The 23,403-nt window shown below is 42.0% G+C and overlaps 1 protein-coding gene across 2 annotated transcripts in view; it reads right to left on the bottom strand.

Annotated features, from left to right (window-relative positions):
• Window positions 1–11,978, bottom strand: part of REEP3 (receptor accessory protein 3) — a 36,674-nt gene extending 24,696 nt beyond the window's left edge. The window contains exon 1 of one of the 2 annotated variants that reach the window (XM_065746831.1): window positions 11,865–11,978. In XM_065746831.1, coding sequence (XP_065602903.1) covers window positions 11,865–11,896 — 32 coding nt within the window. In that variant the 5' untranslated portion in view covers window positions 11,897–11,978. Of the gene's footprint in view, window positions 1–4,204; window positions 4,230–11,864 lie in introns of those variants that run through there. The other variant, XM_065746830.1, reaches the window with a different exon arrangement.
• Between the last annotated feature and the right edge of the window lie 11,425 nt (window positions 11,979–23,403).

Here is a 23,403-nt window from a genome sequence, read left to right as displayed (position 1 = left end):
AGTGTTTAGATGTTAAAGAGCTTGAGGTTGGAAACGATGAAGTAGAGTCCCTATGGGTAAGGATCAGGGGGATAGTCTTTAGGAGTGACATCATGGTGGGGGTCTGTTATAGACCACCTAGTCAGGATGAAGAAATAGACGAGATGTTCTATAAACAACTCGTAGATGTTGCATGATGGCCAGCACTTGTTCTCACTGGGGACTTCAACTTCCCTGACATATGCTGGAAATATAATACTGCGCAGAGGAAGCAGTCCATGAGATTTCTAGAATGTGTGGGTGACTGCTTCCTGACACAGCTGGTGCAAGAGCCTACCAGGGGAGATGCCTTGCTAGACCTACTTTTCACTAACAGGGAAGGACTAGTAGGAGATGTGAAGGTTGGAGATTGTCTTGGCCGGAGTGACCATGAAATGGTGGAGTTTGCTATTCTGGGTGACGTCAAGAGGGTGACTAGCAAAACTGCTACCTTGGACTTCCGGAGGGCAGACTTTGACCTGTTCAGGATGCTTGTTGCAAGGGTCCCTTGGGACTTGCTCCTGAGGGGTAAAGGGGTCCAGGAAGCCTGGATGCTTCTCAAGATGGAAATCTTAAAGGCACAGGAGCAGGCTGTCCTGGAGTCCCATAAGTTGAGCCGGAGGAGAAAAAGACCAGCGTGGATGAACCGGGATCTTTTGTTGAGACTCCGAGAGAAAAAGAGAGTCTATGTCCTCTGGAAGATGGGACAGGCTACTTGGGGTGACTACAGAGAACTGGCCAAGATTTGCAGGCAGAAAGTTAGAAATGCTAAAGCCCAGCTTGAACTTAGACTGGCTACTGCTGTAAAGGAGAACAGGAAACCCTTTTACAAATATATTAACAGCAAGAGAAAAACTAAGGAAAGTTTCTCTCCTTTACTTGATGAGGCAGGGAATGTAACCACAGATGATAAGGAAAAGGCTGAGGTTCTCAATGCCTTCTTCACATCTGTCTTTAATAGACAGCAGTTGTCCACACGGTACTTGCCCTGACCTGGAGGTCCGGGACGGGGCGCATAATGCACCCCCTGTGATAAAAGCAGAGACGGTCAGAGATCTTCTCCTCCATCTGAACTGCCACAAGTCCATGGGGCCAGATGGGATCCACCCAAGGGTGCTGAGGGAGCTGGCAGAGGTGACTGCTGAGCCACTTTCTGCCATCTATCAGAATTCCTGGTTATCTGGAGAGGTCCCACAAGATTGGAGGCTTGCCGATGTGACTCCCATCTACAAGAAAGGCTGTAAGGAAGACCCGGGGAACTACAGGCCTGTCAGCCTGACCTCGGTATCAGGGAAAGTTATGGAACAAATGATCTTGAGGGAGATCACATGACACGTGCATGGCAACAAGGGTATCAGACCCAGCCAACATGGGTTCACCAAGGGCAGGTCGTGCTTGTCCAACCTCATCTCCTTCTATGACTGGGTGACCAGACAGGTAGATGAGGGAAAGGCTGTTGATGTAGTCTACCTGGACTTCAGCAAGGCCTTCTACACGGTCTCCCACAGTATTCTCCTGAGGAAACTGGCAGCCCGTGGTGTGGACAGGTTCACTCTTCTCTGGATGGAGAACTGGCTGGAGGGCCATGCCCAGAGGGTAGTGGTTAATATCTTTATTGATGACCTAGAGGAGGGAATTGAGCGTACCCTCAGTAAGTTTGCAGATGACACCAAGTTGGGAGGATGTGCCAAACTGCCTGAGGATAGGGAGGCCCTTCAGAGGGATTTGGATAGGCTGAACAGCTGGGCTGAGCTCAATGGGATAAGGTTCAATAAAACCAAGTGCCGGGTCCTGCACTTTGGCCACAATAACCCCATGCAATGCTACAGGCTTGGGGCAGAATGGCTTGAAGAATGTAGAGAGGAAAAGGACCTGGGGGTGTTGGTTGATGCTCGGCTTAACATGAGCCAGCAGTGTGCCCAGGCGGCCAAGAAGGCCAACAGCATCCTGGCCTGTATTAGAAATAGTGTAGCCAGCAGGAGCAGGGAGGTGATCATCCCCCTGTACTCAGCTCTGGTGCGGCCGCACCTCGAGTACTGTGTTCAGTTTTGGGCCCCTCACTACAAGAAGGACATTGAGGCCCTGGAGCGTGTTCAGAGAAGGGCAACAAAACTGGTGAGGGGTCTGGAGCACAAGTCTTATGAGGAGCGGCTGAGGGAGCTGGGATTGTTTAGTCTGGAGAAGAGGAGGCTCAGAGGAGACCTTATTGCACTCTACCACTTCCTGAAGGGGGGTTGTGGTGAGGAGGGGGTGGGCCTCTTCTCCCTGATAAATAACGACAGGACGAGAGGGAATGGCCACAAGTTGCGCCGGGGAAGATTTAGATTAGATTTGAGGAAACATTTATTCTCTGAAAGAGTGGTCAGACACTGGAATGGCCTGCCTAGGGAGGTGGTTGAGGCACCGTCCCTAGTGCTGTTCAAGAAGCATTTAGATGAGGTGCTAAGGGATTTGATTTAGTAGTTGGGTAGGGATGGTGATGGGAGGATGGTTGGACTAGATGATCTTGTAGGTCCTTTCCAACCTTATGAACCTATGGCTTCTGAGCAGCCACCTGCAGCATCAGACAAGAACATGACCAAACACCAAGAACTAATCAACAATTACCAGTGGTTTCATCTACTTCTTACACAGCTCTTGAAAACCCTGCATGACTTCATGCAAAGCATAAGACATGCCCTTAAACCAAACCATGCTTTTCTTTTCATGAAAAGCAAGGACTGATGGCTGGATTGGAGGTGTCAGTTAGAACAGACCAGTTGACCTGTTTCATTTTGTTGCTTATTTTGTTGCGTGTTTTCCATTAACATGAAGAAAAAAAAGTCAAACTCCCTCCAGTTTTCAGCAAATATTTCCATGCTCAGCACCCGCAACAGCAAGCTTATTCCACTGAGCAGATGAGCAAGAAAACAACTGAGATGACAAATACTTTCAGGTTCAGAGATGAAAGCTGATGCCTATATGGATGTATAAAGAAGCAGCCATGCAGCATAAGATCTAATTTACAAGAGTATATTTTAAAAGAGATTACATAATCAAAGTTGACAGTGAGACAAGTTAACAAGCCTGCTTGCTTTTGAAAGAGTTCTTTACATTTACTACCATTAGAGGTTCTTAAACAGTTTTCATGAGCAACATGATGCTGTCAATTTAGGATACTTCTGATGAGCTCCTAAAACACGTCATTAGCTTCATGCAGATGAAGTGTTGAACAAAATTAACACAAACACCACAAATTCCAGAGTGAGACATTCAATTTTAATCAAGAAGCTTAAAATCATATATGCTTTTAATACTTAACTTCTTGGCTACGGTAATTTGAAGTCAAGAACAACTGTCTGACTCTCCCATATACCTTCTTGCTAATATTAGCTTTATTCAGTGTCCTCAAAATATTATCCAAAGCTCCTGCAATTTAAATAGGCCTTAATTTATGTGTAAGAACATTAAGTCCTTTATATTGAGGCCAGATCTTGCAAACACTTTCCATTTCAGTTTGCACACTGAAAAATTGTTCGTTACAGTAACTTGAATTAATTCATATAAACGCAGCAGCCATTTCTTTCCAGAGGTTTCATGCCACAGCAAGTTTCTGAAACATGTAAAAACAGTCAGGTGCTTGGAGAGGCACTAGAAGAATAAAACAAATACTATCATCTCAGTACCCACAACTGCAAGTTTTTAAACACATTTAATGTTCTTACACTTCAGATCTTTGAGTGCTCTAAGACCCTCATCCAGGCAAAACGACCAGATAACATCCAGGTTTGCACAACAAAGATGTTCTTCTAGCCAGTACAAAATGGTAGCTGACATAGTGAGAGATCACGGCTGAACAGAGCAATGCTGCAGCAAGGGACAAAGTTCTGCAGTTGACAAAAACAAAAGCTGTGAAAAACACAAACACTAGGAAAACTCGGGAAGAATGAAAAACCACTAAAAAAAGCCAATTATCATTACAACAACTCTACTGAACATTTAAAGCCTTACTCAATAATGAGTCTAAGCCCCAGAGTAAGATAATTCAGTATACTGTGGCAGGAATCCTTTCTCGGTGCTGGGGGAAAGCCATTTTTGGTCACCTAGAGTTGTTTTTAAAGCTTTAACTTGGGCTTATTTACCCCAAGTTATACTATATTCAAGATCAAGCTGTGGAAGTCATCACAGAAATCCTGTGCAGTATTACATAGTGTAGGTGTTCAAGTCCCAGCTGCACAAGATGGGGATAAATTCTTCATACCAAAGTGCTCAAGCACGTTTTATCCATCAGCCCAGGAACTGTGCAAGGAAAAAAAACGACTTAACATCCGACATAAACTAGGGAAGTCCAGCAACCTAGTACCTCTAATATTACTGCTGATATTAGAGGAGAAATAGTCAATACCCTCTCAAAGTTATGCTCATTCTCACCACTTGTGGAACGTAAAGCTTTCTCCAGCTTTGCGAAGCCGTTTTAAAGCTAGCCACTGCACTGGAGTTTTGCCCTCCAGGCCTCAACTACAGTCTAGGCACAATTTCCATAATACCACAGAATGATACATAGTTGAAAAAACAACAGAAACATCTTTGCTTTTCACCTGATATTGGTCAGCTAGAAACTTTGGAGAACCGCACCACTTATAAAAGGCCACAGCCTTCTGCTGTAACTCAGTGTCTTCTCTCAAGAGCTACCAGTTATAAGAAGCTATTATTTACAATAGGAGTGGTCCCATCTAAGATCTCCTACTTTTTCCAAAACAAACCATGTTTCATTTCCAAGCTGTATAGGAAATAAAGACAAACCACAACCACACGTAGCCATTCTGAGTCTGGTTGCTTGGCTTTTAAGTAGGAAAGCATTCATAGCCTGAAGGCTCAGATAGCTCAATTTTAAGCACTGTACATCTTATAACCTAGAGGGGCTGACGCAGAACAGCCTCAAGGTCAAACTTGTGCAAAGAAAACACTACAAAAATAAAGCATATTTCAGCTAAGAAAAATGTTGCAGCCACACAACACCAGCTACTGAAATACAAGCCTCGTTTCTTCCTCACATTACTATTTTTTGCTTTTGCTGATCAGCAGCTATTTACATCTCAATTTCTGCCTTAAGGTTTCTGATTTTCAAGCAGTTCTGTTAACAATAAAGACCCACAAAGGCATTTCTAAAGCCTCTTAGAGCATTCAAAAACCAAACTTCTCCATTGTATATAGGAAAAGGCTTCTTCTATGAGATTTGTATTTGGCAGATACCACTGAGATAACATCTGGACTTGTCATTCCAAAGTACATGTTTCCTCAATTACAGCTCGTTCTTCGAGAAACTCTGTATACAGTGCTAGACACCAAGTCAAGAACTGACAACATGCAGAATCTCTAATAATCTCCAATCCTTTTAGTAACTTCACTCAGAAATGCCATGCTGAAAAACAACTTCCCTCCCTTCTTAGCATCATTCTTTAGAGACCTGTGCATAAAATCAGGAGAGGACAGAGGAGTAGGAAGGGGGTGGAAGCATCTGGAAGTGGCAGCTGCCCAGCCACACGTGCACTCACACGAATGTGAGGTGCTGCTGGGGCAGGTCCCAGGTCTTCAAGGCTATTATTACTATTTAGAAATAATTACCACTGGAAGCTGTAAATGGTGAATTGTGAAACCAGTACTGTTTAAACTGCATCTGCTATAAACTAGTGACAGCTAAACAGTCACTAAAAATACATATTTTATGTTTCTGTGGACATATTGCACTCTACATGAACCTTAAGCTGTTCACTGCTGAAAAATGTTACTAAGTCAGCTGCTTCCACGGCTTATACAGCAACCTACTTGTAAACACACTTAATTTGAGTAACACTAAACGTGCTTTCAGACTTAAGGGAAACCATGTGTTCCAGAGCAGAGCACTAGAGTGGAAAGAAAAAATTGGCAGATAGAGGTGAGTAGTAAGAGCACAACAAATAATTAGAGCTTAAGGTAATGTCATCACCAAAACTAATCAAGATTTCCCAAAGCTAGAGAGCACTTTCCTCATTCTCTTCTCCATGCTTTTAATCAATGTATTAAGAAGGGAGATGGGAGGAAGAAATAAAACCAGACCACAGCTGGAAGGCACAAAAACAAGTTGTTTTCCAGTGTTCCCCTTCCAGGGGTGCAAGTCCCAACAGCTGTATTAGCAAAAGAAAGCAAAACATTACATCAGAATTCTCACTTCAGGAAAACCTCTGCTTTTGTGGATCCCTGCATTTTTACACTGAGTTAAAGGCTTTGAAATAAGTAGCATTGTGTTAGCTTTAAGTATCAAATACAAGTTCCAGCAGTCTTCTGGATACTGAACAGTATTTTCAAGATGATAACACAGGGAACATTTTTCTAACTAAACCTGCTCCCATGTCAATGTTTGCAGAATAGCCACAGAGCACACAGGAAACTCAATACCGCCTCATGATTTTGTCAGTGACAAAACACACCAGGAACTATCCACAGAGGCTCAGGACACGGTTACCACCACAGGGAGATGTAACTGCTGTGTTAAAGCACCTTGGCATATTGGTTACCACGTTTAAAGCCACACTGGTCAGCAAAAGCACAGCAGTCAATCTTTCCTTCCTACATCCTTGTATAACTCACCTCATTTGTCCAGAGTTCAATCGCTACAATCTAATCAGGAAAGCCTTTAAAATGCGAGAGATTCACAGTGGAAAGATGGAATTGCTTTCTTCTTTTTGTTCTCTAAACACCTGAAGGGCTAAAGAAGGTACTTCCACGCAATAGGGGATGTTTTGTAACTTCAAGAACAGAACAAAAAGGATCTATAATCTCAGAAAAAGCTGTTTCGTACATTAAAGACCAGAAGAGAGATTTTGTCAAGTTGTGTTTTTACTGCTTTTTTTTTTTTCCTGAAGGACTTTTTTAACAAGGATTAGAAGTTCTAAGCCAAAGAAGTTTATTTTATTCAGATATCAGGATTCCATTTGGGTCTTTCCCCAGAGAGGCCCTTCTAAGTGCCTATCAGGACATGGCTCCACATACAAAATAACCAGTTAATAAGGCCAGTTACAGTACAAGGCTGCATCTACACTGAGCAAGTGCTTGAGATGCTAAGATATGCTCTGACAAAGCAGAAGTTGGTTTGCAGAAGGTACAAGAGTAGAGGTTGTTTGTTTCAATTAGAAATGGCCTTCTGTGCCAGAGCACGCAGTCCTTGGTATTGCTTTATCTACAACACACAGAACACAGATGTGGATTTCAGCACGTTCTGTAACAGAGCACACGCCAAGACAATTAAGTAAGAATGTCAGACTCCGCAGTATGCCTCTGGTTGTGCTCCATCTGTTTCAGTGAGCTTTAGTTCACCAGGCTGCCGTGGGCTACTAAGGCTGACCACGCGTGCTCTGCATCTGCAGAATGCCATAAACATGGGAAACAAAAGAGCAGCTGGACTGCATAGCAAACATTGACGCAGGGAAAGGTGTGTCAGGCAGGCAGTGGGTACACAGTTCTAGCTCTCTGTCAGGTCTACTCATCCTGCATTGTGGGAGCTCACAGAGTAAGTGCTGCAAGTCAAGTTTACTGAATCTTTTTACTGCACAGACGGATTACCTAAGTGCAAAGCTGAACCATGGATAGAATTATTTTAATGATTCCATTGCTCAATTATGTAAATGACTTTAAGCCTTCAAGAGACAGGGCAATATACTTAGTTCCTTGACATACATAGTTATAGATTTCCAATTACAAAACTTAAGAGCCTTTAAAAATTGGGAGACCTTGTTTAACGAGCCCAGCTGCACCACTACTACTGTAAATAGACTCATCACAAGAACCGAAAAGCAGCAACATGCCAGTGAAGAATGTAAATACAGAGCATGCTTTAACCTGCCTGGCAATATGCTGACACCAAAACCAGTGCTGTTTTCTTCCTGAAACTTTTAATTCTCCATAAGGCATTTACACAGCACATAGCAACTACACCAGCAGCAAGAGCTGGGGCACTTCTCAGATGTTCCTCTCTCAGTTGACAAAACAAACCAAATCATCCTGTGGCTGCACAGCTTCGGGCCTCTGGAAAGCAGAGGATGGGGGAAGGGTGAAAGGATGGTCCTCCCAGTAACAAGCCAGTCAGATGTTTAAGCATAGCATCAAGTGTCAACGATAACTGACACATGATGATTGACTCTTCAGTTCTGTGGCGAGACAGCCATTTCAGCACATCCCTCCATCTCACTCACTGTGACAGCAAATCCTTCTTCTCCACCCCCACAGGTGCAGCTGCAATTCATGGGTCTTTACAATGGAAGCACATTCAAAGTGCAAGAGCACTCAACATTCCTCAGGCTCCAGCTGGAAGCACCCAACCACGACAAGAGAAGGCTAAAAACAGCTGAAGGAACTCTCTCACTAAGGGCCGTTCTGAATTGAAGGTCAGGCTGCATATAGCTATTACTTCCACACGCCTCGTCAGCAGAACTGTTACACTCAATTCTATGTAACGAATTATGGCTGTTTCAAGCAACACGCTTGACAGCATTTTGATTAGTAAATACGTATTTTTGTACTAGTTTTTAATAAAAACGTTTATATTCCAAGGGCAAGATCCAATCCAGGTTTACAAAGCATACACATGGAAACTGCAAGGAAATAAACAGTTCTAATCTGTAAAGCAGCACAAGCTGAAAGACTAATGCTACTCTGCATCTCCAGGTCAGCTCCCACATGCCCTTAAGTCTTTTCCCAGCCTCATGGAGCTGCAGCTATAGCCTCATTCCACAACTGAGGAACTCTTGCTGAAACTTTTATTCCTACACCCCCTGCTCTTCGCAAGGCTCTAAAATGGGAGTGGGGAATAGGTAGAGGCAGAAAAAGAAAAAGCAGACACAAAAATACCAGCAAAATACTTTCTCCTGCAGTCCACTACAGCTTGCCCTTCCAAGAGCAGAGACTCAAACAACTTTACTGGAAGAAAAACACTTTTAAATACAGGGGTAGAGCGAGCACTGCGAAACAACACAGATGGGGCAACTTCCATTTTTAAGTGAGGAGGGGAAAAATGTTAACAGATTACAGCAGACAGTCTGCTTTAACAGATTGCAAGAACAAAATGGCCATCTTCTTTTTATTTAGGATGCATAACATCTTTGCTTGGCACAAGAGAATAGTCTGATCTCATCCATACCAGGCTGTGACTGACAAGTACTCAGTGTGTTTACTTCTAAATACACTGTCTCAGTAACTGATGTGTACACAATTGCTCAGACCCTATAAATGAGAAGAATGAGCAATCAAAGCTGATCAAGTCAGTCACGGGCTATAAGATAACAAGACAGCCAGCCACAACTTAAAACATTCCCACCCTTAAGACATTGGATACCTGACAAGGTGTAATACTTGGAGTTTTTGGAGACTCTGAAACAAAATACTATCTTATTCTTGGTTTTTTGTTTGTTTGTTTTGGGGTTTCTTTTGTTTTTGGTTTTTTTTTTTTTTTTTTTTGAAGAGCAAAGACGGAGAAATGTTGCAGTAATCCTTAAAACTGTTGCAATAGCCAGAGTGGTTCGGAATTAATAACAACCTATAGTTACTCTTAACAGCACCCCATAAACCTTACAATGAAAAGGTATTCTAATTATGTGCTTCAAGTCATGCACTTCTCAACAGAAGAAACGCAACTAGTACGAAGTATTTCACACATCTGTATGCTGAAGAGAGAAAGCAAAACTGCATTAAAGCAGTTTTGCCGAAGAATGCCAAGCGGTGAGTTTTAACCACTCCCTGTTGATGACTCTTCAAGACAATTCACATGTAATTAAGAATTCTAATTCTCTACTACCACCATTCCCTAGTTACTTCAAGCTTTAACCAAATTACTTTCAGTTGATGAACTCCAAATTGCAAATTCTCAGACTGAACCAGAAGTCAGTTTGCTTGGGAAGTGCATGTCAGGACAAATCCTCTGTATGAAAATTCAGAAGGCAATGCAACACGCCTACAAATGCATATTTTGCTGGGTTTTTTTTTCCACTTGGAAAAAATAGAAGGTCAGTCAGAAAAGGACTGCGCTGCAGCTAGACCAACTGCCACCCCTTCCAATCACTCGTGAAGGCAACAGATCTTCCTGAAACAGGATAGCAGAGCTTTTTGGACTGCTACAGACTGTACAGAACTTGTGTGTCTCTCACATACAAAAGAAAGACATCAAACAAAAAAGAAAATGATTCTGTAAGCAGGAGACAACCTCAGGTCTTAGTATCTACGCACTGGTTGAAAGTATTTTCATCTTTCCTAGGGGATTTAATGAAAAGGTAGTACACTTCTAACAAACTGAAGATGCACAAGCCAAGAAGTATCCCCTGGAACAGTCCAGAAAGATATCAGGAAAAAAAAACAGATCAAAAAGAAAAGTTAAACAATAGTTCCCAAGCTGTGCAAGTGCTCCCCTGGACACACTGAACAACTCTTACCCAGGAAGTTGAGTACTGCCAAGATCTAAGTCCCACAGCTGAGAAACAAGAACACAAAAAGGTGAAGGGGATTTATAAATAGTATCAAATAATCCCCTTTTTTAGCAAAAATAATGAGCACACAAAAGTGAGTCAGCAACAGCAAGAAAACCAAACCGAATAACACACTGTCCTTTATTGAAATAGAACTGTGCACTGGAGTACCTATCACCTTAAACACCTGTGATATTACACAGACCCACAGAAGAATTAATTCTCAAACTACAAGCACGCTGTATAATAGCCACTTTCAAGCGGGGGGAAAATGAAGCCACCACAAGCAACTTAACAAGAATCTGGCTGCTGGAAGTAGAGGCGCTCAACAGTGGTAATAATATTACCTTCACAGTCAGAACAGTTTAAGATACAGTTTAAGATAAAAGGCAAAATTCTCCAGTTAGTGTTTCTATGTTACCAAACAGGAACAGGTTCAGCAGCTAATCGGTCTTACAGAAAGTACAGGCATGCATCTACCCTCTACTGCCCATGGGAAGGCCATACTGAGTGGCAATAACTCATCCCACAGCCAACGTTACCCTTTAACGGCCCCAGGACACAAGGCCTTGTTTAGCCGTTTCAATTATCTGACAGGTCTCACGGAAGGTAGCAGGACAGAAGGATGAGGGACTGTTATTTGCGTAGGTGCTGAGATCACAGCAACAAATGTACCTTGCACGAGAAGACATCCTGACAGCAAATCAAGTCTCGAGCTGAAATGACACTAGGCAGTTTCAGGAAGACGTCTGTCACCATCAAAACTGGGAAACCCTGTTTATTACCCCCTGCTTCAGGTCACACACTCCTGCCGCTCTTGGCACGCACTCAAGCACTCGCAGGACTGCTTTGAGTGCAGGATCACATCAGCCCGGCAAGAAGCCACACGCAGCACAACCTTAACTCGGGCAACGCAGCAAGCACCGGGCCAGCACGGGCAGAGCCGTCACACGCCGCTGGCAGTCGCTTTACAGCTCCGTTTGCATCCATTTACGAGCAGTACTCAACACGCACCGTGACAGGCACCGCCACCCCGAGCCCCCAAAAGCTCCCGACCCGAGGGGTTGGCCCCTCAGCCGCGCGCCGCTCCCAACACCTCGCGAGGGGCCGCGGACAGAGGCGGCGCTCCGCATTCCTGAAGGCAGAAGGGGGTCGGCTCGGCTCGGCTCAGCCCTCCCGAGCCAGCGGCCTACGCAGCCCGCACGGCTCCCGGCCGTCCCCCGCCCCACCTGCGCCCGGCAGCGCCGCGCTCACAGGCCGCGGCCCAACGGCGGCGCCCAGGGGCCAACAAGGCACTCCTCCCTCCCGCCGCCGGCGCCGCTCCCCTCCCCTGGAAGCCCCGGGACGAAAAGACGCGGCGCCGCTCCCAGCACTCACACGACAGCCCGCGAAATCATCCAGGACACCATGGCGGCGGCCGCTGCAACGCCGCGCCCCCTCCGCCAGCCGGGCCCGAATAGCCGCGCACCGCGCCGCTCCACCCCTCGCGCCCTCCCCCACCACCGCCGGGGCCCGGCGTCACAGCGCATGCGCACTGTGCGCGGCCGAGCGGCGCTGAGGTGTTACCGGCGTCCCGCCTTCGGCCCTAAGGGGCGCGGTGATGTGGGGAAATGCGTTGAATGTTTCAGCAATTACACCGTTTGACGACTTGTTCTGTACTTGCAGACTGACGTTTGAAGGTTGAAATAAAAGAGTGTACAACGATGTGAAAACAAAATTTATTCTTTTTGTGCCAGCGTTGGGGTCTGGAAAATAATGGCTAGCCACGTGGGGCGTCTCCTTAGCTTGACCTCTACAGAGGGGATCAGGTGCAGAAAATAGTAGACACGAATTTATGGGAAAATTAGAGTTAGCACTCCATAATCTTATTTTAAAAACAGGCCTAGCCTGAATGTATAAAGAATAATAATTAAAAAAAAGCAGAAATCTGAACCACTGTATTTCCCTTGAATAAAATCTCTCCCAAGCAAACTTGAACAGCAAAGGATTTGAAATATGAATTAGCTCAGAGAGATTACATTTCAGACTCCAGTACTGTAAACTCTTCTGCAGAGGCAGATCCAGCAGCCTGCATAACGCTCCGCTGGAGTCTGCAGCATTCCGAACCATCTAGAGCAAACTGAGATCAGAGCTCTACTTTGTATTCTGATAAAGAAGAATATAATAGATTTCTTTTCTGTAAGCAATTACATGTTCAGCCATCTCAGAGAACCTTTCTAGGAAGAGAGCGATGTGCTTTCCTACGGTCCAAGAGAAGAGTATACATCAATTCTGTAGCTGCATATTTTATTTTGTATGAAGTATGTTTGAGAGAAAACCGCTCTTTATTTTGTGTGAAGACATTTATTTTTCTTGTGTTTGTTGCCATGGCAATACTGTCTCTAGTGGAAAGCTGCATTTACATTTAAAGAGGCTTTTTTTTTTTTTTTTTAAGATAAAGGCAGATGGATCCTGAGAGTAATTTATCTTACTAAGAAGGTTGCTTTGTTTCGTAGGACATTTTTAGAATGAATTCAGTGCAACAAACTCGATGAATGTTGTCCTGATCCCCAGCAGACAGGCATGAGGATGCCACATGGACTTCCTTGTTTTCTAGCTTGTACAGAATGATAATCCATTCCCCTGAACTGCAGAAACACAAGGAGTGGCCCAGCAATTAAATCCATACCATGTACTTATTCAGACCTGGGATGTCTCACCCATATGTGTCTATTTTTACGTAAGGAAGATTTACAGCTATCTCATAGGATAAAGTCCTGCACAAAAGCCACTTATTATATATATATATTTAAATCATTCTAACAGTATTTGGAAAATCTCTGGTGAAGATCAGCAGCTCTCCATTTTCTTCAAACTACTTTTGTGTAATACAGTGTATGCATACGGACATTAATGTTTAACTTTCACCTCCTTTAGAGGCAAATGAATGTTTTCTCCTATGTTGCAGCTGTGAAAACAGGAATTGAGCAAGGTTTAGGAAGACACAAACTGGTTTTTGGACTGTGGAGTTCATGGGGTTTGGTTCTCGCACTGTGAGGATGAACTCCCTGCAGAGAGCACCACTTCCCCCACTGCTCCCAAAATGTATGTATGTTAATTGCACTGCTGTTTTTTACTTACAGTGTTTTACATGAGCAAATTTTAAATAACTATCAGATATAGAGCAATTTGAAGTTTTCATCTGGGGCTCTGTCAGTTTCAGCTAGTACTGGATTTTAAGCAATACAAAATTTGGAGTTAAAAACAAAAACAAAACATCTAATTGAGGCTATGAGATGACTGAACTGCATAGCAGAACATTTTTGCGAGCAGGAGAAAGGTAATAAATGCAAGAAGAGGCTGAAAGATTTCCCTGACCCCAAGACTACAAAAAGATGTCTAGCACTCTTAATTGACAAAAACGGCCTTCCAGTCAGTGAAAAGCCAAAGCATTTTCATCATTCCAGCACAAGCCTGCTTTGATTGCAGCACAATAGAACAAAATCTGGCAATTCAGGTAGAATATAATCTGATTCAAAGTGTAAATATTAAATTTCCTCTGCGTACTTGTCTTTTACAGTAACAATTTATTGTGCTGTAAGAAGGTCTACTGTACAACTGTCGATTAATTGTATCAGTTTTTAAAGACTAGTTGCTAAGAAGGTTGCAATGGGTTAAATGCCTCCAGTTCCTTGTTTTCTAGAGAGCACCCCTTAGATTTACTTATTTATTTATTTATTGAGGGAAATGTGATCTAAAAAGGAAGGGGAAAGTTCAAAACAGTTCCTTTTGAGATTTGTACTTCTGGCAGCAGTCATATGTCCATTTTCCCTTATTGCTTCCATTTGGAGTTTAAAGCATATGAGACGCAGCCCTGGAAGGGCAAGCAGAGGCAACAGGGAGGAGCTAATTTACAGACTGTCAAGAGTATATGAGAGACTCTTACAAATGAAGAGTGCTGCTATACCTATCACTCCCCTACTAAAGTATTGATAAGCTATAGATGGAAAAGGTTTTGACATGTATTGCACACAAAACTGCAAGCAATACTGGTTAGGTAAGTGTAACCACACTCTAGAGCTATACATAAGTGCACTTCAACAGGATTGTCTACAAGAAAGGTTAGTACAAATTATTTTCCCTGTTTCAAGTTAGAGTGACATTAAAGATGGTAACTTGTTCAAAAGCTGCAGCTGAATGTTACAGTAAAGATATGCTTCTCTCACAAGAGCAAATCCATTTTAAATAATGAGATACACACTCTGGTATCTGATGATCCACCCTCTCTGTGTACTGAGACAGACCGAAGCGACATTCTTCCTTCCTGTCTAGGTAGTATCATTTAAGCTGTATTCCACTGCTAGTTCTGATGCATCAAATTTGATGATTCTAGCAATCTGTTGGAGATTTTTTTTTTGTTTTAAATACACTTTCTGCATTTGATGTTTCTGATCACTACAGAAAGCTCATGTTATGTTATAGTCTGCTGACTAAGCTCATGTGTGCACCAGCTGCATTTTATCAAGGCACAGTGTTTGCCTTTTGAACTAGCTGATACATTTTACTTAAATGAAATGAGATATACATTCTTTGGCAACATTTAGAACCTTGTTCAGCACAATATCCATTTGCAGGACATCGTAGCCTCCAGCTAAGTGGTGTACCGACCCACAGCCATCAGCCCAAGAGAGGTAGGGGGGAAAAATCCTAGAAACAGAAGACACTCCAAGTTTATCTGATGAATAACAAAACCAGGATCACTCCATGCCATTTGGATAGATGTTTGTCCTACCTGTTGACATACTTGATGTTGTGCAACTTTTCTAGGCTATTTTTACTAGTCATTATCCTGCTTTTCCTAGTATCAAATTTAAGCTGAGTCAATGGGTAGTCAGAACTTTTCATCCTGTCTCCCCTGACATAGAACGAAGATTGTTATTTTCCTTTTGCAGCAACTTTAAAACTGAAACCAGTACTTAAATGATTGCACCTTTCCTTGAAGGAAAAAAAAAAAAAGAGAGAACCCCAATTACTCAAGCCTTCTTACAACACATTTTCTAAACTTTTATTAGATTTAATTCTTTCTCGAAGAGCAGAGCGCAAAAACGCACTCATAACCCCTGAGTAGTCCAGTCAGTACCAAGAGCTGAAGGACATACAGCAAGTCAAAAAGATGCCAGCAAAAACACTGAGCTTTTGTGAAAAGGAAGAGGAAACCCCTCTTGCAGTGCAAAGCAGCATGATTAGCTAGGGGAGTTATCCAGACCCCAGCTATGAGCAGTAGTAGCAATTCCTATGTACAAGCAAAAGCTACTCTTAAAACCAATGAGTTTTTTATGTCTGCTCTGTTTTTCCTAAAACAAATCTAGTAAAAAATTACTGACCACCAAATGCATTTCTCAGGAAGCTGTTTTATTATGCCAACTTTCTGGTATCGCAAATTTTGTTGGAGCAATGTTTTGTTACTTCATTCTTTTTGCTCTTAGGCTTTGAATTTGCACACTTAGCTTCCAGTCGTTGGTTCTTGGTATGCACTAACTGATACATTAAAGAGCTCTTTTGCATCCATTATTATCTCTCTGCAATATTTTATACATTCTTAAGTCAGTTTTCTGACAAGGTTCATTTCTACCTCGCAGGAAACAAGTATTTGCTTTTTTATATAGAAAGTATCTGACCCAGCACTACAGAAAACAAACAAACAAGCAAAGGCTGTATGGAAAAACACATCACCTGTTTTCTTGTTTGTTTAAACTAGCAAATACTCATAGCAAAATGTATCTTTTTCTCTCACAGGTCTAATATTTGAAATAGGAACCATTTATTTCTAACTTACCATCCTCTGTGGCACAGAAAACAACTTTTAGTCTTTTTCTAATTATTTTAATATGATATTACTGGCTAACACGCTAAGTTTGAGTATGATCTTGTATTTTTAGAGCATAACTGCAAGCTGTTTAAGACATTAACAGTAATTGTCGAAGGTTTGAAGCCTGTCTGGAGAGCAAGGGGAAGTTCACACAGGAATTTCATGCACTGCTGGAAATCCCTACAAGACTGTATTATTTGCTTCAGAAATCAGCTAGAAGATGTGCCTTGTACTAGGAACTTTGCCACATTCTTTTTCCAAATAGCCTTTTAGTTCTTAGGAAAGTTGACTGCAGTTCCTCTGTGAAAAATGGAGCACAGACAGTCTCTCAGCCTGTCTAGACATTCTGGATGCTGAGTTTTTAATGTCCTGGTATAACATAGCTGGACTATAGCAGTGGAAAGTGATGAAGGCAGGAAAGACAATAGGCAGAAATTCTGGTTTAGCAGGCATAAATACACTACTGCTCTAGCTGCTTCATGCTGGTAGCCTGAGAGAGGCTTGGGAACAATTGCCTAGATTATGTCAAGGAAGCTTTGTCTAGAAAAACCACAACTTCTTACCACAGAGGTACACCCTTTTTTTGTATACCTATTTTCTTCAAGAAATAGTTGGAAAGAAACAGTTTGTTAGCTATCAAAAATAGACACTAAAAGTCGCAGTCCAACAAGTCCAGAGTGGGAAACAGGAGCTGGTTTGTTACTGTTTCCCTTTAGCCATATTCCTACATGGATACTGTTCTTTCATGTGCTCTTTTTCATTTCTTTTTCATACTCAGACACAGCTTTAAGGAAAGATTCACCAAGATTCAGGAAACTAGAAATAACACACAGGAAAATGTATCTCAGTGCAACCCAAAGTTGAGGAACCTCAGTAACTGGTCTCTGAAATATTTAGGAGCTGCACGAATGATTAATGTACAACATTCAAGTGTGTTAATCTGCTGAATGAAGAAACATGAAATGGCCTTTATGGCTGTGAGTGGTTGTAGAATTAGATGTGGTTGACTCGCTTGGTTCTCAGGTACAAATCAAGTACCAGGTTCCATAAGCCTTGCCACTGAGGAAGTTTTGAGCTATTGCAAAAGTTGGAAAATATTTTGACTTATTCTATTTCCTTGCATATGAGTTGCATCACAACTGTAAACACCACTAAGATCTCTTGTATTAATGACTTCAGTCTTCATTGGATTAGCAGTTACCACAAAGCATATGCTTTCTGCCTCATTTTGTGTAACAAAGATCACTCAAACAACATGAAACACCACGTGTTGAATTGCTGGGACACAACTTAGGCACAGGATTCAAAGCAGACTAAAACATGAGAAAACTGGAGATACTGTGAGACTTCAAGGGCTACACGAGGAGCTTTATCATACCGTTTCCTTGAACTTTCATTTTGTCTTTCTGGTGTCACTAATTTCAGAAGGAAAAAGACGACAGATTTGCATTACATTAGGGAAGATGGGAGTCTCAAATTACAGATTTAATAAGAGCTGTTTAAGGCTTCTTCCTACAAAGGCACTGTCACCCTCCAATCCAGAACATCAGTGTAGCCACACCAGCTGGCTCACTACCTTCCTTGGAATCTTACCTTTCTGAATCATCTCGAGTAAAGCTCAGTACAGTCATGTAAATTCTTACTCAGGTCAGTGGCTTCACCTGAATTACAAAGCCAGCAGAACCAATTTCCTGGCATTTCCTGAAGTCCAAGCTATGCATTGAGGTTTTAGATATGGGACAACTTGTGCCAGGGAAGTTCCTGCATGTTTTGTTCTCTCATTACAGGGAAGATCACTACTCAGTGTTTAATAATTTGGAGTCATCTTTAGGAATGTCACCTTCAAATAAAATGATGTTCTTGTGTAGTTACTGTTGCAACTCAGTAATACCATAGCAAAGTGTTCTCAAAACTGTATTGTGATAGAAAGAAAAAGAAATATGAAAGGAAGAGACAAATAGAGAACTAGGACACAGAGATTTATTTTTACTTAGTATACTTCCTCTTCGTTTCCTTCAGCTATTTCTACTACCAGAGCTTATTAGCATTTTGGCCTATTACTCTTGAAGTATGATCAGTATCTAAGTATAGATTCAGATGTGAATCATTAGTACAGTACTCCGGCACCCATCAGGTTCTTGGATTTAGGGTTTGGTACTGACAGCAAGGCCATCTTCAGATCACTGAAGGAGGGGAGGTAAGTTTCCTGAAGACCATTAGAGCCCTTGTGCGATTGTGTCCTGCATGCAAATAAAATGCTAGAGAATGCTATTGATATTTCCTCAGCAGATATTGTATTGAACATTTCTGAATATTAAAAATTGGCACATCCTGAAGAAGATTGTTCCTTTGGACCCCTGCATATCATTCTATAAAACATCTCTGTACAGTACCAGACAGGTGCTTTATATAGGCAGAAATTTGAAGAGACTTGTTTCTTAGAATGGATAGAAATTTCAGGTCCAGAAGTCCTAAGCAATGGGAAAAATAGTCACACAAAGAAGTGTGATCTTGGATCATTTACACTAGAAGTAACAGCAAGGCAGATAGCTGCAAGTATTGAGGACTGAGTACTCCACAAATCCTTCTACCCTATAAAGTTCCTGAGCAACCTGCTGTAGGTGACTCTGCTCTGAGGACTTGGATTAGACGATTGCCGAAGGTCCTTTCCAACGTCAACAAGTCAGTGACTCTGCAGCAGTCTCTATTCAATTAGATGCCACAGCAACAAACTCAATCATCTCCTCTTAAGCCCAAGCTTACAATCAAGTTCCTTCTCATCGCTCTGTTCCTGTAGGTCTACACCTTTCAGGCTGTCATTATAAGATGTAATATTTCATTACTGTTCTCGCAGTAAGAACAGTCTTAAATCAATTCCCTTTCCGGGCTAGTTTTAAGTATAGCCTGGACAAATGTAACAGACAGACCTTGGAACACTCCTAAATGAGAACAGCCAATTAACTGAAGATGTTACTGGCTCAGTAGAAAATTTCTGATAGTTTTAATTTGGCAACAGTGCCAGGAAAAATTAGGAAACCCTCTTGCTTAAACAGTGTGGAATCAGTAACATGATTTGTCTGCATCCTGTCCACTAGGAAATATTAAGAAAACTTTTACCGAATGGGTACACACAAATAATGGCTGTTACTGAGCTGTAGAACACAACACTAATTTGTTGCCTTTCCTGACACAGAAACTTACAAGATATGTGGCTGGAAGATATGAAAGAAACCTTTGTATCATTTTTAATTAAGTTTTGAGCTAATTTGCTGGCAGAAAGAGCTATAATCAAATGAATAAAAATAGTAATCTGAAGAATTAGTTTAACGGTAGATACTACATGTGATAGTTACTTGTTTAGACAAGGATGATATCAAGAAATTGTACTTTAATGTTACATAGATTATAACATAGCAAAAGCAATACTGTTACATTAAGAAAATGCAAAGGAATTTGCACAGCATATCAATAAAAGAGTGATCTTAAAAGAAACAGAACAAAGAAGCTCTGGAGATAAGATTATATTGAACCTTTAAAAGAGGGCCTTAGCTAGAGGAATCTTCTGTTAAAAATGACTGTCTATGAGCTTTTCTTTCTTCCTTGTTCTCAGAAAGACATAATAATGTTTCTGTTTCCCCCTCACCCAACAAGGAATTAGTCATAAGTAATATTTTAAAATACTTTTTCCTACTCAGCACATAATTAGTGATAACTAAGCTCGGCTATTTCTCATCTTGAATATGGAGGCCTCCCAGCCTTCCAAATATCTAATTTATTTTTATTGTATATCATGCAGCACTTTGCTAAGCTATATCTTTACTGTAACCATTACCTGTTTTAGTTATGTCAGAGTGATACTAACATCCAAATAATTTCAACCCAAAGCTGCTGTCAGCAAGAGCCCTTACTTCCACAAATGTCAAAGCCCCAGCAATTTACAAGTAAACTGGAGAAATTCAGTAGGGAGGAAGTTACCTGTGTGAGAACAATGACACAGATTTTTTGTTGTTATTTTTTGGTGCATCAGAAGCTTTATTTGAGAATTAAGTAGCATATTAATCCAGTTTTAAAGCTTTGGCCTCCCGAGTCGGAGTTGCTGAAGGTGCTTACAGTACTTCATGCATTCAGTTGAAACAGGAGGTTTTAGTCAGTCATAATAGCTCCTTCTTTCCCTGTGTTGCCTTTATTACTCAGAGTCTCACACAGTATATTAGTTATCTCCAGTGAAGATAAATGTCCTGGTCTAGCTCCTAATTCAAAGAGAATCGATACATTCATTTTAGTGACATTTACGAAGTGATTAATTAGGCATCATTCAATCATCACACAACAAAATTCTTCCAGTTCGAGTCCTAGTGACTAATACATACTGAACTGGAGTGGGTCATTCCCACACAGAAGTGCATTCTAGATAAGCCATAAAGTTGGTGCTTTAGGAGTTTGCATGAAACGGGTACTTCTACAGTTACGCTGCTACCTGATGCACTGTTAGCAGCAGTGAAACACTGGCCTTAGATAGGTTAGGTTTGAGTAGGCAGATGGAGGGAATGGTACCTTAAGGTCTCAGCAAATTTTTGAGGAAGAGGATGCTGTATTTAAGTTGTGGATGTCCCTTCAATGGAAGTGTACGGTATCAGGTTGGACAGGGCTTTGATCAAATGAAAGATATCTCTCCTAGCAGCAGTGGAGCTGGACTGGATGATCTTTAAGGTATCTTCCAATACAAAGCATTCTATTATTCCGTGATTCATTTCATTTATTCATCCATCCTTTGGTTATTCCTCATTAGCTGGAAGTGAAAGGGATGCTAGAGTCAGAGCATGTTTTATTTTCATCTCGGTTGCAAATTCACTGTGAACCATCCCACAGAGGCTCAACGGCATTCCATATTGTTGTCAGTGCTGATAGAGTGGCACCGTGTGAATTACAATGTTTTCTAGTACAGGTGTGGTTGGAATGACTTGCAAATAAACTGTAGTCTTCCTCCTTTGTGTTCCGTAGCCACAGCTAGGATGACATTGAGGAAGTCCTGAAGGCAATACCTCAGTGTGGAGGGTGGCGGTGTATCTACCTGCAGTATAAACACTGCAGTAAATTTGCAGTACTTTTACAAGGAAGAAATCTGAGGTACAGGAAAGGATCAGGAGTGGTCAGACAACAGCTCTGAGTAGAGCTGCAGACAATCAGAGATAACTAGTAGTGAGTCATTGTATGGGACGTTTGTGAGAGACCTGGGGAAATAGTCCCAAGAGACTCATCTCTTCTGTGATGCACCTTTGTGCTTTTTGCATTACTCTCTGCACCTGCACTAAATAGATGCCTTTAATTTAAGATATTTTCTACTGAATCTGAGTCTCATTCAGTGGTCAACAATGGCCTCACCACTCAATTGTGTGTTTAAGGAAGAAATTTTTCATAGGATGCATTAAGAAAAGCCCTTGGACTCTGTGTGAAGGATCATGGTAATGTAGTTAAAGACCAAGTTAGTTTTGGAGGGGAAATGACTGACGTTTGCGGAGGGAAGGGGGGGGGGAAGCTTTTATCTTGGTTATGTATTTTCTAGCTGAGAAACTCTGAAAAACAAAATGTTGAAAACAGCTACTGAGTATAGGCTGTTAATTTCCTAGTGGTGAGCCTTTGGAAACAAAATGTGACTTTCCAAATCTCTGATAAGTTACACATTCAGAGGAAAGTGACATTTATTATCTTGCAAGGAAACATAAAATGGATCTAAAAGTATACGCCATAGAATTCTATGGAGAGCTGATTCAATGTCCATTCTCCTTCAGAGCTGTGACTGCGATAAGTCATTCTCCCTTCCTCAGTGAATTTTTCTTGCCGCAAAGTAGAAATAACCATTTCTGAATGTAGTGTTTATGCAGAAGGTGCAATTACTGCCAACACAGGCTGTGCTGTACTTCAACTTGAAAGTTAGAAATAGCTCCTTGTGAAGATCTTAATTTTGCAACTGACCTGTGTCTATAGTTTCAGGGCTGCAGAACTGAAAATGTGCAGGTATAAATAAGTAATTTAGCAGTCTGTGACACTTCAAGGACACCATCAGTAATGTTCCATGTGTGCCAGCTTTTTCAGGTGATTGAACGTCCAGTGGAGTAAGCAGCCATAGAATCCATTCATTGAAGATAGAAACAGCACCGTTAATGTCTTTTCGATTACAGCAAAAGATGGAAGATGCCGTGATTTCAGAATCATGGAGTTAGCTTTTCTAATTGCTTGAAAGGATAGAAGAAAATTGAGTCTTTGTGTCTCTCACTTTCTTATTCCTATCCCTTTGTGGCAAGACGGAGTTGCCTCTTTCAGATGTGGTCAGGTGATAAATGTTGGTTATGTTTGTGTGAGAAAGGATTGACACTGCAAGCCATGTCTAGCATCAGTGTCATTTTTTATGATGGCTGAACTTCTTTTATTTTGCCTGTAGATTTGGTACCTAAGTCACTCCGCTGCAGCATTTAGTGCCAAAGCTGAGCTAGGGCCAAGTGTAAGTGCCACAGGAGAGTACCCCCTAAGAAGAGCCCCCTGCCCTCAGGCTCAGCCTCAGGCACTTCAGTCACACAAGGCTGGGGTGGGAAGTGGGCTGATAGGACACAAGCACCTGCAGAGCAAGAGGAAATAGTTCCCAATGCCAGAGGCAGGGCAGGTATTGCATAGAAACAGCAACAGCTTGAGTCAGTTTGTGTTAGGTTGTGCAGAGAGGGGCACATGGTGTTGCTCATAGGTGGGCTGGTGGGCTCATAGGTCTGATGCTTGGCTCTGAGTTACCATAGATCTGGAAATTTGAGGGAGGAAAGAGCTTCTGCCCAAATAAATTGTGATTTATTTATTTAGTAGGAGAAGCTGCAAAGGCGATGAGGCACAATAATGGGAGAGCTTGTCAGGACTCCTCCTGATCTCTGGATTTTGAGACATTTCACTTGGATTTTGCCTGGTATTTTCCATATCTGACAATGTTGGCTCTGTTTTGATGTTGCCTGCAGCTGCCTGACTGAGTGCTGCTGCTGAGCTTGGGAAGGACAACTTCTCTGGCACCTTGGAGTAAATTGAGAGCAG

This window comes from Cyrtonyx montezumae, unplaced genomic scaffold, assembly GCF_038088225.1.
Source record: "Cyrtonyx montezumae isolate F1298 unplaced genomic scaffold, pur_monq_1.0 scaffold_4, whole genome shotgun sequence".
Taxonomy (NCBI): Eukaryota; Metazoa; Chordata; class Aves; order Galliformes; family Odontophoridae; genus Cyrtonyx; species Cyrtonyx montezumae.
This window is presented reverse-complemented; position numbering and strand designations above follow the sequence as displayed.